The following is an 18,260-nucleotide window of genomic DNA, read 5'->3' as shown; positions in this document are numbered from 1 at the left end:
GGATCGCTTCCAAGGATGAGGACTTCTTTCGCTACGGAATCCGTACATTGCCTGACAGATGGGCGAAAGTGGTGGCTAGCGATGGACAATATTTTTCTTAAGGTATTTATGTATTTTGTGTTTGTACTACAGCTTCAATGTGTGCGTACCAACCGCACGAATTAATTCCTAGACCAAATAGTATAATTATTTCCTTGTTGAATTATCAATACTTTGAGTGGAAAAAAGGATAAAATTTGAAAGTTCCAAATTAAGGTAAGTAGACCAACGTAAAGGGAAAAAAAGTGTAAAATTTCCATACATTTATGCGTACAATCCAAACTTAAAATTTCCGTGTAATTAAGCTTACAGTACAAATTTTATGCATATTTTCTCACAACTTTATGGGTTGATTGCCCTATGTAGTAAGCGCTCCATATAATAAACATAAGCTTCAGCAATTATTATAGCAGAAAGCAATGGATATATGAAGCCAAGCACTATATCTTTTGTTTCTATTTCTTTTTTTTCTTAAATAACATCGATCGTTTTCCGATTCACAAGAAAGGCGACAAGATCGACTGTAATAATTATCAAGGCCAGTGGCGTATTTTCGATTTTGTTTCGGGGGGCTTTGCCTGGAAATGTGAAAATTCTGCAAGATATTTCATTTACTTTACTATAGTAAGTAAGATTTCGGGAGGGGCTTAAGCTCGGAAGCTCCCCCCTTAAATACGCCACTGATCAAGGCATCTGTCTTCTGTCAACATACTATAAAATTCTCTCAAACATAGCAAGACTGACGCCATACGCGGATGAAATTGCTGGACATTATCTTTGTAGATTTAGGTTCAATTGATCAATTTAGTTATTAATCAATTTACCATTCGATTAATACTCGAAAAGAAATGAAAATATAATAATGAGGTTTTATTGGACGCTTGTAGGGACATGGGTTTAGAAGTAAATAGAGAGGAATCTAAATACATGGAAATTCGCTGGGATTATAATACTGCATATGGATATATCAAAATATGAAATAATATTTTCGACAAAGTGGATACTTTCAAAAATGTAGCATCAACATTAGCAGACCAAAACTATATGTAAGAAGAAAATACATCTTGACTGAAAGCCGGGAATTCGTGTTATTATTCAGTTCAAAATCTTTGATCTTCATGAATTATGCTGAAAAACTTGAAGCTTAAAATATTTATAAAACGATAACCATGCCTGTTGAACTATATAGTTGCAAAACATGGTCGCTTACAAGAACGCAGACAGAGTATTTGAGAATACAGTAGGTCATTCGTTTTATATTCGATCATTTTGAGCGTACGCGCCTTTGGCGTGGGAGACCCGGGTTCGATTCCCGGCGGGAGCTCATGTGGTTCGGATTCCACGTTAATCAGTAGGTCCACGTCTCATATAGCCTCGCTGCTGAAAGGGACGCTAAACTAAAATCAACTCAACTCGATCATTTTGATCATATTTGATCATATTCGAAATATCCATGGTGAATGTCCGCATTCTTGTCTTACAACTTTCTTTATTCTCATCTCTTTGTCTTCCTATAAGACCTGTTTGGTTTTCTAGTCCATGTACTACTCGTCTATCTCTCTAGTCTATTCCTTTCTTCTTCAGAACTTCAAACAGTGTGTTCCATTTCGCGTTATCAAATGCCTTTTCTACATCGATGAACGTTGCTTTTGCAACCACTAAAGTTTACTCTTAGAAACTGTTCGATTATCAGTCGTTAGCCTCTCCTGTTCCTTTAACTGACGCCAAATAAGTCTTCGGACAGGTTCTCCTCTATTCTTTTTTCCACACGTTTTCGAAGTATTCTTATAAGTATTTTTGACACAAGTAATATCAAACACTATTGTTTTCACATTTAACTCTCAAAATCTTTTGGTACTTTACCTGTTACGTAAATTTTGTTTATTAGTTTATACAAAACTCCTTTCACTCTTTATCCTAAATTCTTTATAATTTCAGCTGGTATTTCATTTGGTCCGGTTGCTGCATCTGACTTCAGTGTTTGCACTGCTTTTTCAAATTCCACTTTTAAAATTGATGGTCCCAAGTAATCTTCATGTACTTCATCTACCACCGCTTCTTCCTGGTTCAGTTTCTTTGTAAACTTCTACGCATTCCTTGCATCGATGTGTTCTATCTTCTTCCTATACCTAAACGTTTCCGTCTTTGTCCTTTATTACATTTGCAGTGGTTCTTATGTGATAAACTTAATTTTTCACGTTCTTGTAAGCTTGTTCTATGTCTCCAGTCTTCATAGTTTTATAAATTTCCTTGCATTTGCTAACCACTCTTTTCTTGCCTTTCTTGTTTATCAGGTTTCTGTATCGCTTGTATACTTCGTCGTCCTTGTTTAGTTTGCAACTTCTTCGCTTTTCCACTAATTTCAATATTTCTCAATTATCCATGCCTTGTAGTTATTTTTTTCTGTTTCCCCATGTAATCATCACAGCTTTTGATTATTCCTGCCATTAAGCACCTCTTATATAATATTTTTCTGTTGTGGTATCTGTTGTGGTAACTCATCTATCTGTCGCTCTCCAGAATTCTTTATGAGTCTTGACATCTTTCTTAGTTTGAGTGAATTTCACTTGGTTCACGGTTATAATATTCGCGTCATCTTATAGAGATCGATAACCAACCCGAGGGAGTTATCTGTGCCCACATCTGCACCTGAGTAACTTGTACAGAGCTTTACTTGGTTTCTGAATCTGTTTCGGATTAGAATATTGTCTATTTGGTACTTCCACTACCTTCAGGTTTGCCCAAGATAAGGTATAGTTTTAAAAATTACATAAATTCAATTTTATCCAAATGGGTGGAGGAACAAATTCTACTTTTCGTGGTACAAATCGGTACATGTTGGATACACATTTTTAATACAGTTTTTCATTCAAATTGGAAAGAAAAATGCGTTGAGCAGGGCAGATTGACGTCAAGCTGGCCCGCTATCAAAAATTCATATTTTCGAAATCGGTAGGGGTACAAATTCTAATTTTGGTGGTACAAATTAGTACATATTGGGTACAAATTTTTCGCACCATTTTTTTCGAACTGGAAACAAAAATAAATTGTGCGGGTCAGCTTGACGTCAAGATGACCCGCCATCAAAAATTCAATTCTTTCGAAATCGGTAGGGGTACAAATTCTAATTTTGGTGGTACAAATTGTTACATATTGGGTACGAATTTTTCGCACCATTTTTGTTCGAATTGGAAAGAAAAATAAATTGTGCGGACCAGCTTGACGTCAAGCTGGCTCGCCATCAAAAAATCAATTTTTTCGAAATTGGTGGGGGTACAAATTCTAATTTTAGTGGTACAAATTGGTACATATTGGGTACTAATTTTTGGTACTGTTTTTGTTCGAATTGGAAAGAAAGATAAATTGTGCGGGCCAGCTTGACGTCAAGCTGGCCCGCCATCAAATATTCAATTTTTTTGAAATTGGTGGGGGTACAAATTCTAATTTTAGTGGTACAAATTGGTACATATTGGGTACAAATTTTTGGTACCGTTTCTGTTCGAATTGGAAAGAAAAATAAATTGTGCGGGCCAGCTTGACGTCAAGCTGGCTCGCCATCAAAAAATCAATTTTTTCGAAATTGGTGGGGGTACAAATTCTAATTTTAGTGGTACAAATTGGTACATATTGGGTACTAATTTTTGGTACTGTTTTTGTTCGAATTGGAAAGAAAAATAAATTGTGCGGGCCAGCTTGACGTCAAGCTGGCCCGCCATCAAATATTCAATTTTTTCGAAATTGGTGGGGGTACAAATTCTAATTTTAGTGGTACAAATTGGTACATATTAGGTACTAATTTTTGGTACTGTTTTTGTTCGAATTGGAAAGAAAAATAAAGTGTGCGGGCCAGCTTGACGTCAAGCTGGCCCGCCATCAAAAATTCAATTTTTTCGAAATTGGTGGGGGTACAAATTCTAATTTTAGTGGTACAAATTGGTACATATTGGGTACAAATTTTTGGTACCGTTTTTGTTCGAATTGGAAAAAAAAAATAAATTGTGCGGGCCAGCTTGACGTCAAGCTGGCCCGCCATCAAATATTCAATTTTTTTGAAATTGGTGGGGGGTACAAATTCTAATTTTAGTGGTACAATTTGGTACATATTGGGTACAAATTTTTGATACCGTTTCTGTTCGAATTGGAAAGAAAAATAAATTGTGCGGGCCAGCTTGACGTCAAGCTGGCCCGCCATCAAATATTCAATTTTTTCGAAATTGGTGGGGGTACAAATTCTAATTTTAGTGGTACAAATTGGTACATATTGGGTACAAATTTTTGGTACCGTTTTTGTTCGAATTGGAAAAAAAAATAAATTGTGCGGGCCAGCTTGACGTCAAGCTGGCCCGCCATCAAATATTCAATTTTTTTGAAATTGGTGGGGGTACAAATTCTAATTTTAGTGGTACAATTTGGTACATATTGGGTACAAATTTTTGATACCGTTTCTGTTCGAATTGGAAAGAAAAATAAATTGTGCGGGCCAGCTTGACGTCAAGCTGGCCCGCCATCAAATATTCAATTTTTTCGAAATTGGTGGGGGTACAAATTCTAATTTTAGTGGTACAAATTGGTACATATTGGGTACAAATTTTTGGTACCGTTTTTGTTCGAATTGGAAAGAAAAATAAATTGTGCGGGCCAGCTTGACGTCAAGCTGGCTCGCCATCAAAAAATCAATTTTTTCGAAATTGGTGGGGGTACAAATTCTAATTTTAGTGGTACAAATTGGTTCATATTGGGTACAAATTTTTGATACCGTTTTTGTTCGAATTGGAAAGAAAAATAAATTGTGCGGGCCAGCTTGACGTCAAGCTGGCCCGCCATCAAATATTCAATTTTTTTGAAATTGGTGGGGGTACAAATTCTAATTTTAGTGGTACAAATTGGTACATATTGGGTACAAATTTTTGATACCGTTTCTGTTCGAATTGGAAAGAAAAATAAATTGTGCGGGCCAGCTTGACGTCAAGCTGGCCCGCCATCAAAAATTCAATTTTTTCGAAATTGGTGGGGGTACAAATTCTAATTTTAGTGGTACAAATTGGTACATATTGGGTACAAATTTTTGGTACTGTTTTAGTTTGAATATGAAATTTGTGCGGGCCAGCTTGACGGACGTGAATACGTACCATTTGAACTACTTCCTCCTTATACTTCATGATTTCCGCTTCGATATAACGCTTCTCAATAGAGGGTGGTTTGCCTCGTTTTCGTTGCATGATGAATTCTTGGTCGATCTATTTTTATTCCTCTAAACAGAAGTAAGAACTGGATACAAGATTAAAAAAAAAAGGCCAGAGGGAGGAGGATGAAGTACGCACTTGCTAAGTCATGTGATGTATAGAAGTAATCAAAAGCTTTAACCTTATCTCTAAACTAAATGGAAGACTAAACTAAAGATTACACTATAGACGAATTATATTCGGATTGTGAAATCTCACAATGAACCACAGTTCCATAAAATTATTCCTCAAGACGGATGAGGAATTAAATCCAGGATGGGAAAATTAAACAAGTAATTGACAAAAAAGAATAAATAATGCTTTGTTCTTAAACTAAATGTATAAACACTGAAGAGAAAAATTCAAATTTGTCAAAATTGGTGGGGGTACAAATTCTAATTTTGGTGGTAAAAATTGGTACATATTGGGTACAAATTTTTGGTAACGTTTTGGTTCGAATTGGAAAGAAAAATAAATTGTGCGGGCCAGCTTGACGTCAAGCTGGCCCGCCATCAGAAATTCATTTTTTTCGAAATTGGTGGGAGTACAAATTCTAATTTTAGTGGTACAAATTGGTACATATTGGGTACAAATTTTTGGTACCGTTTTTGTTCGAATTGGAAAGAAAAATAAATTGTGCGGACCAGCTTGACGTCAAGCTGGCCCGCCATCCAAAATTAATTTTTTTTTAAATTGGTGGGGGTACAAATTCTAATTTTAGTGGTACAAATTGGTACATATTGGGTACAAATTTTTGGTACCGTTTTCGTTCGAATTGGAAAGAAAAACAAATTGTGCGGACCAGCTTGACGTCAAGCTGGCCCGCCATCAAAAATTCATTTTTTTCGAAATTGGTGGGAGTACAAATTCTAATTTTAGTGGTACAAATTGGTACATATTGGGTACACATTTTTGGTACCGTTTTTGTTCGAATTGGAAAGAAAAATAAATTGTGCGGGCCAGCTTGACGTCATGCTGGCCCGCCATCAAAAATTAATTTTTTTCGAAATTGGTGGGAGTACAAATTCTAATTTTAGTGGTACAAATTGGTACATATTGGGTACAAATTTTTGGTACCGTTTTTGTTCGAATTGGAAAGAAAAATAAATTGTGCGGGCCAGCTTGACGTCATGCTGGCCCGCCATCAAAAGTTCATTTTTTTCGAAATTGGTGGGGGTACAAATTCTAATTTTAGTGGTACAAATTGGTACATATTGGGTACAAATTTTTGGTACCGTTTTTGTTCGAATTGGAAAGAAAAAGAAATTGTGCGGGCCAGCTTGACGTCAAGCTGGCCCGCCATCAAAAGTTCATTTTTTTCGAAATTGTTGGAGGTACAAATTCTAATTTTAGTGGTACAAATTGGTACATATTGGGTACTAATTTTTGGTACCGTTTTTGTTCGAATTGGAGAGAAAAATAAATTGTACGGGCCAGGTTGACGTCAAGCTGGCCCGCCATCAAAAATTCAATTTTTTTTTAAATTGGTGGGGGTACAAATTCTAATTTTAGTGGTACAAATTGGTACATATTGGGTACAAATTTTTGGTACCGTTTTAGTTTGAATATGAAATTTGTGCGGGCCAGCTTGACGGACGTGAAATGAAATAATCAATGACAAAAAATTGCAATACATTGTGTTAGAGCAGGGTATACTAGTACTTCACATGAGAAAAAATAAAGGGGAAGGATTTCTTCCGAATAACTGTGACTACATTCTATGTTCACACTTGTTCTGTTATGACTGATTATATATTATAGAAGGCTTTCATTAATTTCGAATAGTTGTTCGTACCTATCGAGCCATTTTTGCGTGGTGAAACATTCTGAATTCTGCATTCCTCCTTTCACGTGCTCTTCACGTACCACACCTAAGTTAACATGTGTCATGCAGAAGGCTAAAACTTTTGTTTAAAACAAAATGGTTGAAATATGTTAATCTGATTTTGTAGATGAGCCCTAAACGAATGCCTGTTCGATTTCAGTATATGTTAGGAGATATGTAATATAGCACATATAGATATAATGTAAATAGAGAAAACCCAGTATGTTTTCCAGGACTTTCTATAAAATAAAAATATCTTACATAGAAAATGTTATATCATATCCAGGGTGTCGGCAAACCTGGAAGCAACAAAATATGAGAATTTCTGAGGAAACAGGGATAAGTCGGGAATTGTACTAATTGTCAGGAATTGGGATTTGTGAGGAATGAGTTTTAAAAACATTTAAAAGTGAAAATTTTAAGATCATTTCAGGTGTTGTTCAGTACTTGTTTTATAATTGGCAATTTCACACTTAAATTATATGTGTATTTTCCACCAACGTTGTGTAACAAACTTACGGCTTTGCGCGATATGGTTTGCTTTCTCCTTGTGCATTCGAATATCATATTGGGAAATCTTCCACTAAATGCAGTTGAATCAACGATGCAATTTAGAACGTATATTTTCAATTTGTTTCTTTTTCTTTCATATCAGATTAGATTTTATAGGATTTTTCTTTCTGACAGTAAGTGACGAAAGTAATTTTATAACAAATAAAAGGGGTTTGGAATACTGGTATTTAAGCTTCCAGCTTTAAATAACTGGTGTTTAAGCTTCCGTGTTTTCATTGTAATGTATTTTAAATTCGCAAAAAGTCTTATTTCGAAAGTGTTTATTAGATTACATAATTAGCTGATAGGTTACACATCGTGTATGCACCAGGTTGTTCTTAAATATGGAGTATGTGTTGGTATATACACCAAATGCACTTTCTACGTTGTGCTTGAAAGTAATGTTTATTGTTATACCTTTATACCACCATATATATTCATTGTTCATAATACTTGCAAATTTGAAATGTTTTACTAATGATGAAGCGCTTGATAAGAAAGAAAGTAAATTGTTTATTTTCATTTAAAATTATTCTGACATTGAAAATGATACAGCAGTTTCCTGACCATATTTACTTCGCATTAGTATAAAAGAAAATTTCCTTCTTACACTCTATTTCTCTCTCTCCAATCATTCTTCGAGGAAACTTTTTGTAGGCTTTTGTGTCGAAGGGAAATATCAAATGTTATATAGATCAAGATTATTTCAGACAGGTCGTGTAAAAATATTTTATAATTGGAATACAGGTATTGATAATGTGGCAGAAAATCTGTTCGGCATGTTCTGTTCGGCATGTCGGCATGTTCTAACCATCAGCGAGAAAGAACTCGTAAATGGAATCTCCATCTTGCTCATATGTTGCTCTTCTGTATCTTGTGTCTTGGCAAAATCCCTGGGTATGGGAACTATGCAATTAAACAGCTTCTTTCTTATTGACGGTTCATTATCAAGTGTTACAATGCATGGAGGAAACTAATTCAAGGGATCGATTGTGTTTCAGATTCTACACGTAGTTTTTCGCATATTGACTCTTACTTGGATGATTCGATGGGGCATTTGCTAAAGCGTTTATTTTTATCACCGAAGTTCCTTCGTTCTACCCATGGGTTTGCAATTGAGTATTGTTGTTAATAAACACCGGCTGTGCGTTTTTTTCGGGTTCTTCCGTTTCCTCCTCTATTTACGTTCATTTAATTTTTACATCATTATCTCAGTAATTACCATCCCTGTTTGCAGGATGTTAAACTGATGGTTTACGGTGGAGTATAAATGTTAAACAGTGAGGTTTCGCCTTAACTGGAAATCACTTTAGAGAACTGTAAAAATACAAATTTGAAAATATTGGCCCTTTTCATCCATGTAAATATTCACTCTTTTCATCCATTAATATATAGACTCTTTCCAGGCAATATTTTATGTAGTTCTTTTTCAGGATTAAACTGCTCTCTGCTTGATTTCTAATCTGGGAATGTTTAATTTCTCGAGAGTATTCGTTGCAGGAAATTTTGTAAATACCCAAATATAGGAACGTAATATTTTACATAAAGTAATAAAGACATTATTACCATTAATTTCAAATGAATAAATAGCAACAAGTGAGTAAAAGTATACGCTTTGTTACCGTGTATTAACCATGAGATCATGTTTCAATGTTACCGTGTATTAACCATGAGACCATGTGTTCAATTGCACCAGTTTCATTTCTTCGGTAAATCTGAATCGCATGGTTAAAATGCTATGTCTAACAGCATGTTAAAGTAATTTTACACGGTAGAAGTGTCATACTTATCCAGACTGACTGGACACTCTCCTTCCCATTTAATATCTCGAATTGCAAATATTCCGGACGCGTTATTGAAGGTCCTGATTTTTCTATGAATTCTGATCATCTGGCGATACTGCTGTCGTGATCTGAGGAGAAGTTACTTTCCATGTACTTACAGGAGATTGCCTTAGACCTAGTTCTTCAGTAAAAATCTCGAAATGAATTAGTTAAGTAAATAAATTGGAAACACTCAGTTATCCCAAATTGCTAACCTACAAGACGGAATTCGAATTTTAACAAATACAACAGGGGAGAATGAACCCATAATACTTTATATAAAATTATACGCAAAAAGACAGGCGATGCTGCAAGCGTCAGAGGATAAAAACATATTATCAATCCTTAGGACAAAAAAAATGTTGAGAAATGGATTAGAGTTCTTTCAAACGATGCAAACACTACAGGATTATCTTCATTCATTAGAAGCAGCACAGGATCGTATGAATAGGAACGAATATTTGCAAGCAATGTATTCCTTTTATAGTCAACTTTTCTTTGTTCTATCTATGCCTTTTACTGAATCAAATACCCTTGATGTAGCTAAATCCTCTAGCCATTTGTAGTCCATGACTAAACCCTTAACTACAGTCAATAATAGTCCTCCTAATGTAAACAAATGGCTAAAGAAAATATTGACACTTGCTTTTATCTATTAGATATAGTTGAGTTAAATTATACGTCGTGAAAGGAAGTTTTAACACACAATATACAGTATACCTACAGAGCTCTGCTATAACATTGCAGAAAGAACTTTTAAAATGGGTTAAGTGTTTTCTTTATAGTTCTTATATATAATAAATCAAAAAATGCGGGTAAGACGCTAAAGACCGATTTTCCCAAATACATTATAGCATGTCTTCACTGACATTAGTTACGCTTCCGACGTGGAAAGAATTTTTGAAACCGGGTTTAGTAGATTCTGAAACTTGCTTATTGGGCAATCGAAATGAAATCAACCAATGACAGTTGCTGACAAAATTTAGTTTTCTTTAAATTAAGTTTTTACCTCAGTTTGAACAGCATCTAGGGAGTCGAAAACGGTAATTCATTTATTTTATAGCCGCGCACGTTTTGTCGTAGCCATCATTTTGTATAGGCGCCTGAACACATTTTTAACTTTGTAATGCATTTCGTCAAAGTCTGTATCTTTTTGTTTTTACGATAATGAGTGTAAACCAAAACAATATGAAATATAATGGAACGGACAATTATTCTTATGTCCTGTGCACATTGAGATGCACTTCAGAACGTCGGTAAAATCGCTTTGAACAGTGAGATTGAAAACCTAGAGATTGCAATTTTGGAATGTACATTTTGAAAAGCAATAAATGAGACTCACCTTCAATTCTTTGTCTACATAGAGATAGGTAATAGACAACGTCATAAATAAGTTCCAGATCTGAAAAACTTGAATTTTTTGGGGAATTTTTAAACATTGCAAATTTTCGAAAATCGTGTATTTTCACCATCAATATATCAGGTGGGACAGAAGTGAAAAATCCTAAATTTGCACAAAATAGACTATATTTGTGCAGCAACAAGTGGGTAGAATTGCATCACTGAGACTCGAGCAGTTTCTGAGTTATAAGTGTATTCCTCCCTGGGACTTAATGTCATGAAGCGCCAATGAAGTGAATATAAACTTCGTAGCAAAAGTCACATTAATACGACAGTAATGTTAAATTAGTAAACTATGCATAATTTATAAATCATATATTGTACAAAAAACAAAAGTCGTCTGTTATTTCTATTGTACCTATAGTGCTACTTTGAGACAGGGAGGTAAATAGTTGACTTATTTGTCTACAGAGTCTGAGTTTCCGGTTAACCTTAGTGATTGACACCCCCACTTTGTCATTCGTATATAGATTAAAAGAGGTTATTGGGCCATGGGGATGAAAAAAGTGATCAGAAAGATCCTTATTTCCCTGACTGATGTCTTCAATTCCCCAATTTATCATTTCTGTCATAAATACTGACTATGGTATCATTAGGTGCAAATGACAACATGTTATGTTTTGGATGTACTAATATACTGCAATCAGTAAATTCATCTGATCGTGAGTATTCATACCATCTGATTCGTGTTTTTGTCAGAGCTACAAATCTATTATATGATCTGGTATTGATAGTTCTTTTATAAGTAGCAAACTTCGAATTTCTTGCTATTTGATCGCACTTCTTTTGATGAAACATAGATAAATAGTATGCCTGAGATACTATATCAGCACACATTCTGCACATCTGTTAAGTTTTTAAAATCGTGAATTCACATCTTTACAACAATTTATAACTTAGAAATTACTCTAGTCTCAGCAATTTTATTCACTTGTTACTTCGCAGCTATTGTTTGTTTTGTGTAAATTTTTCACTTCTGTTGTACTGATATATTTGATGGTGAAAATACACGATTTTCAAAAATTTGCAAAGTTTGAAAACTTCCAAAAGGTCAAGTGCAAGGTACTCACGTCTGAAACTTGTTTGGAACGTTGTACACAATCTAGTCTCTATGCAGACAAAGAATTGAAGGTGAATTTTACTTATTTCGTTTCAAAATGTACTTTCCGAAATGGTAATGTCTACGGTTTAAACGTCAATGTTTAGAGCTTTTTCTTCGAAGTTCTAAAGTATGTCTCAATAGCACAAAACACAGTGTTGTACATTTCATTAACTTTCACACAGTCTTGGTTTGAACTAATTGTCCTTAAAGACTAAAAACTTACAGCGTTTAACGGAATCCTGTGAAAAGTGCAGTATACGCTCAGGTGCCTAAGAAAATGGCCGCCACAAACAAACCTGCAACAAACAAAAAATAATGTATACACGTTTTCAACTTCCTAAAGCTTGTACAATCTTAGGTTAAAAGAATAAATTTTGTCAAGAGATTTTGACCTGGGAATTGGCCGATTTCATTTGAATGAACAACTATATATATAATAAACCAAGAAATGACGGCCCCAGAGACCTAGGGCACATTATACAGAATAATATATAGAGTATTATCATTGGAATTAGACAATCTTTCCAGCAAAAAGAATTTTTGAAATCAGTTTAGTATTTTCTTGAAAGTTCTTATATATAATGAATCTAAAAATGTCGGGAAAGCCTGTGTCTTTCGTTAGCATCTATTCTTTATGGTATGACGTCACGAACACCTATCAACCAACTACTTGCTGTGGAATGAAATCACACACACGGGCTAAGACAGTGGAAGAGAGAGTGAGAGGGAGAATCATAGATCACGTGGGCCCGGGTTGACCTTTAATTGGCTCCCGTTGTTCCTTCGTATGAACCGATTAAATCCATTTCAGGAAGCCGGGCAAGAGTACAAACAGTCGCTTCGGTTGCAATAATAAGGCTACCATGGGTTCGCTGTCTAATATATATGTTATGGTTTCCGACCGAAACGCTACACGTGAAATGTACGCGAACTAAAATTTTTTAACGTTTTCTATATTTCCGATGTTTTATGGTTACCAGTTAATAATTTTCATGTTAGGTTTTCTTGATAACTTGGAATATGAAAAACATGAGGAACACAATTTAAATTTACGATTGTAGAAAGCGGCGGCTGAAGTCCAAAGTATGAAAGTACGAAAAGCATGGAAAATGGTACGCGACCGTATACAGTCGTTATAAAAGGATGGATCAAACTTTAGATGAATTTTTCAATATAAGGCTTCTACAAAGTTCACAGGTCAAAATATCTACATACGTACAAATTGTGTGTGTTCGTATACTTTTAATATGTTAATAAATAGGTAGCTAGTCTTATCCAAATTATAACCGTTTTGCTGCCCAAACATCTGATAATTTTATGATAAAAAATTGATTTCATGCCCGTAGGGAGGTCAAAGGGAAGAAATTTCAACTATCTTTATATGTTACCGTCTCCCATTAGGAGCATTAGTGGGATATATTTTCGGATTTAAACGGTATCGGAAGTGTCACTCTTCATCCCCGTGACCCCGAGAACTTTGGATTGGACATTAATGTCGGTAATTTTCAATCAATATATATTTACTATATTCAAACAAAAGATAAATACAAGGACATGAAAAATGATATTGATTACTTCAACACAAGTAATTACCCTCACGATAATAGATAGAAGATACCACAGATAAATAAACAAATATTTGGTAAGATGAAGGATGAGTTTAGAGGCACAATTACCTGAGTTTGTAGATTTAAGAAGTAAGATAAACTCTATGAAAGCACTTCAAATGGATATAACAGGTAAAAACTTTAAAGGCAAGTTTGATAATTAAAAATGTAAATAAGTTTAGGGTATTAAGAAAATATTACATATAAAGATCTTACATGTAGCGAATATAATGACTGTTTATTCAACCAAAGGAAATATTATAAGATGAATTTAGTCAGAAGTTATAAGAATGATATATATAGAAAAGGAGCAAATAAGTTAGCATTATGTGTATAGATGATAAACAATGCGTTTTATAAGATGGAACAAGTACTCTGCCATGGGGTCATTATGTTTTATATCATACAAGCCTATGAGAAGAGAAGTCTGCTAAACATAACTAATAAACTTTAGCAATTGTAATTATGCGGAAATATATGAAGAAGGAAAGTTCTCTCGTAGTTAGGAGTCTTAACAACTGAGGTTGAATGTACTGTACTTATATATAATGTATCAATATCATTAGTCGGGAAACCCTATATTACTTTGCCTTGCGTATAAACATGTGAACGAAACGAAATATACGTGTATTCGTTATGCTTCGTTTCTAGCAACTAATGCGGTCATTAAAAACGCATTCTGGGATCTGAAAAGTCACTTATATTGTATAGTGATAACATACTGATTGTTCTTAACAAGGTGAATACCTTGTCATCACACAACATATGCCCACTGACTTTCTCACAGCAAGTTCGGCAATAGTGTGCTGTGCACGCATTGGCTATCGGAGATTCCAATATCCAAAGATGCTACACTTGACGTACTCTACAGGACAATTAAATTAACTACATTTCCGAATACGGTGGACATTTACCATCCTCTGTGCCCGTCAGTTTTCTCGGAATTGTTCCGTTTCCCCCTACGTTTTCATTCCAACAATTCTTTTCACATTTATCGACATTCATTAATAATTTGTCTCTTTTCGCCTAAGGTCATAACTATGAGGTGTAAAACAGAAATATTTCGTTTTATTTTTTGTATTACCAAATATTATGATTTGTGTTACCGTTACTGTCCGAAGGCAGATTCGGTCTACTTATCCAACGTGGCTAGGCGTTACGACTATAACAGAAATAAAGTAGTGGAGAGAAGGGTTAGACTGAGAATTATAATCATACACCACGTACACAAGAATTTACACCGAAATTATTATTAACACCAACCTAATAAATGTAAATCTCCGATATCATTCAAGATATTCTTTTATATATTTTGTGCCACGATTCTTCTTCTACGTTTCTCTCCTTTAGGCTAGCTGGCATAGCCATGGGACGTAAAGCGTAAATTTTCTTCTTTCACGTTTTTATATAAGGATTGAAAGCTTTAAACCACTTTCAGCACTGTCTTAATTGACCATATACATTAATACTTCGCTCTTTCAGGAAATAAAAAAGGAAAAATTTCATGATGTCATACTTCTCAATAAGGTATATTATTTCTGTAAAATAATATTCGAATAGTTTTTCAGTTTGTTGAATTTAGTTAATAATAATTCCTTCTGCACTAGATTGAATTATTGCGATGAAGCTTATAGTACATTTTGACCTTGAAATCTTAAAGATGCCACAATTTTTTATTTGGTTCGTTTTTCCTTTCAGTTAAAAAACTGGATGCAACAGTCAATATTATTCTACTGGTTGAAAAGCATTCTGTATGTGATTGTCAAACTGATGGCTGTAATTCTCAAGATAGTAGTGATACTATTTATCTTCCAACATTGGCTGGAACCTCCAGGCAAGCAGGTAACTGCAGTTTATATTATCTTAATGTAAACATAAGATTAAATGTACTTCTACTTTAGTAATTGAAGTTTATTATGAATAGTAGAGTATGTATGTATTGAAAATGTGACAGCATATGAAAATACGAATAGAGAGTAACCCATTCCAAATTCAAAGCTTAAACTAAATCCTATAGCGTATTATTCAAATGTGATTATTGACCTCTGTGACAAAAGATTCTTGACTGAAACAATCACAAGACATCTATTGTTAAAGTTGCAAGACTATCATGTCAGAATGTAAATGACTACATGAGAGCAGATGTTTTTATGTATGATTAGAAAACTTAGAGAAGGAGCCACGTCGGCTCAGAGGTAGAGCGCTTACCGCTAGTTCGGGGGTCTCTAGTTCAGTACCACCTCATGCTAAATCGGCTTTGGTGTTGTCAAACACCTTATTCCTGGGTTATCTCGGGGCTCTCCCGGTTTTTTCCCAGTTTCTAAGGCAAGTGGCTGGTGTTTTTTTAATTTATATGAGTTTCTTCTCATAATGATAGGTAATAATCCATTCAATATAACCGTTAGTATATGTTTTACGAGCTAGAGACTTTGCCGCTTAGGTGCTAAGTGCACATTATAAACTAAGTGTTACGTATTTCCGATGTTCCTGAAAGTAGGTTTGAATTAAAGACCAACATAACACTGTCATCCTTGCTTGTTTAGACGTGTTACTAATTCTTTATTTATGTATTTATGATAATTCAAATCATATGTATTTTCGAAATATTAGAAATAATTATACTAAAACCAAACTATTGTGCGAAGATAAAAATATATCCTTGACAGAATGTAAATTAAAAACGAGGATTTATTCGCCTTTGCTTGAAACTTCCGTGAATTCTTAATGTTACATGTAAATGTGAATGTAATCATATGAAAATACATTTTTTGGCCTTTGCGAAGCAGCGTATACTAATCTTCCCGATGTTTAAGAATATATGAATGTATTTACTTGAATTTGTTGCTCTTGATAACCAGGTTAGGATAAGATTCAGACCGGAGTGTTATGTCAGGAACATTGTGTAGCAATTTAATCAAACAGTTTTAATTCTTGTAATTGAACAGTTATCAGTTTTGAAGAAAAATCACAGAGGTAATATGTACATTTCAAATGATGGCCAAAGTTGACATCTCATCACTCAGAAAAGGAGGATAGTGTTCGTAGACATTTGAGGAGATGGATCTCATGGTGAAAACCATCTTTACACACTATTATAGAATTTGGATTTAAACAATCTAATCAATACGTTATAGATATAGTTTATTATTGATTTTAAGGTAGCCTTGAATCATTGGTGTACAAACAAAGTAGATTTACCATTCAAATTGCTGATAATCATCTGTTTCTCTGTTCAAAATGTGCAGCTTTGTGGTTCACTGTTAACGTTGATCTCTTGCTGATAATTTGTTTTAGGTGTGTATCGCACATAGTTGTCAATATCTATATGAAATTGATTGCGATAAACTTCCGTGAATATGTTGGAACAGTTTTTGTATGATTTGGAACGTTTACATTTGCAAGAATTAAAACACAAAAGCGTGTCTGCAGTGGTGAGAATCATCTTCAGTATTTTTCTCCTCAATCAAAGTGTCACCACAGTTTCAAGTTCACGAACATCAGAATATCCTCTTCAAGACTCACGCATCATAATATATATATATAACTCACTCGTAAAAGTGATTTGTGGTACAGTGAATGCATTTTGCGGTATTATTTAAGTTTGTACCTGTCGAAGCGCCCGAACATTAAAGATGGATATTTTGACTACGTTTCTACGATTGACTTGTCGCATTCCTCAGTACAAGTGCTTCCAGAAATATTATTGTTGTTTGTACAATCACATTGTCGGTTATATACTTACAATATATACGGGACATATAAGGAAATTAATTGTCTTCTTGGCTATGTCTTCTTTACTTCGGAATTGACACTTGAAGGATTAATGAAAACATGTTATGTGTTTCTTTCTTGCTACGTGTATGTTGGTTTCGCTTCTCGTGTGCTCAAACTCGACCCTCAAAGCTTGTGAGAAGCGTTAGCTCATAACAATGATCATATGACTGAACTCAGTGTCACATTTATACTGATCAAAGTCATCAATTGTTTCCAATGCGATTACTATCCTATTGACTGACTTTTTAAAAAAGATTCATATTTCGTTCCTACTAATTATAACCACCATATTTTCGAACACTATGATTATGGAAATATTTTTAATAATGTTAAAGATTGGTTCTATGTCCTCTACTTTTCTATTTGTTGTTACGAGAATGTGACATTAAAAGGAAATTTTTGTCTATTTATTTAAGTTGAAAGCATATGAGGACGGATTCTGAATTTCTTTATCGGAATCACACGAACGGGAGTACATTTCACATTATAATCCAAGGTAAGACGTTTCCTATACAGTGGCAACAGTGGGCATTGTATATGACTTTAATGATAATCTTTTACATGCAATTAATTCACACGAGATTATGATATTGTTACATACCCGCCAACAAGGACGAAGGGTAAATTTTGTTGTTAAGTTTTAAGTATATTTTTAAGATAGTAGATGACTCTAAAATCTATGTTCAAACTAACATTCAATTGCAATAAACGGAAATCGTATTTGACTGAATTAAATATGACCCCGTATGCTACCACCCAACCCTTAGTGACGTCATAGGTCGTAGGTCAATGACCTTCGCCAGGGTCAATAACCTTGGGGTACTAGGACACCCCTTAAATTTTGGAAATTGCCAAATCTAAGAGTTGGGTATTGTAGTCAAGGACAAGGGTGCGTACCTCTACCAATACTGGGGG

The 18,260-nt window shown here is 34.5% G+C and overlaps 1 protein-coding gene across 1 annotated transcript in view; it reads left to right on the top strand.

The window, feature by feature from the left end:
• Positions 1-18,260, top strand: part of LOC145682733 (uncharacterized) — a 63,725-nt gene that overhangs the window by 36,307 nt on the left and 9,158 nt on the right. Inside the window, exon 6 of the mRNA XM_081754119.1 lies at positions 15,270-15,413. Within this exon, the coding sequence (XP_081610245.1) occupies positions 15,270-15,413 (144 nt within the window). The remainder of the gene's footprint in view (positions 1-15,269; positions 15,414-18,260) is intronic.

Source organism: Thermobia domestica, chromosome 4 (genome assembly GCF_964235325.1).
Source record: "Thermobia domestica chromosome 4, izTheDome1.hap1.1, whole genome shotgun sequence".
In the NCBI taxonomy this organism is placed as follows: Eukaryota; Metazoa; Arthropoda; class Insecta; order Zygentoma; family Lepismatidae; genus Thermobia; species Thermobia domestica.
This window is presented reverse-complemented; position numbering and strand designations above follow the sequence as displayed.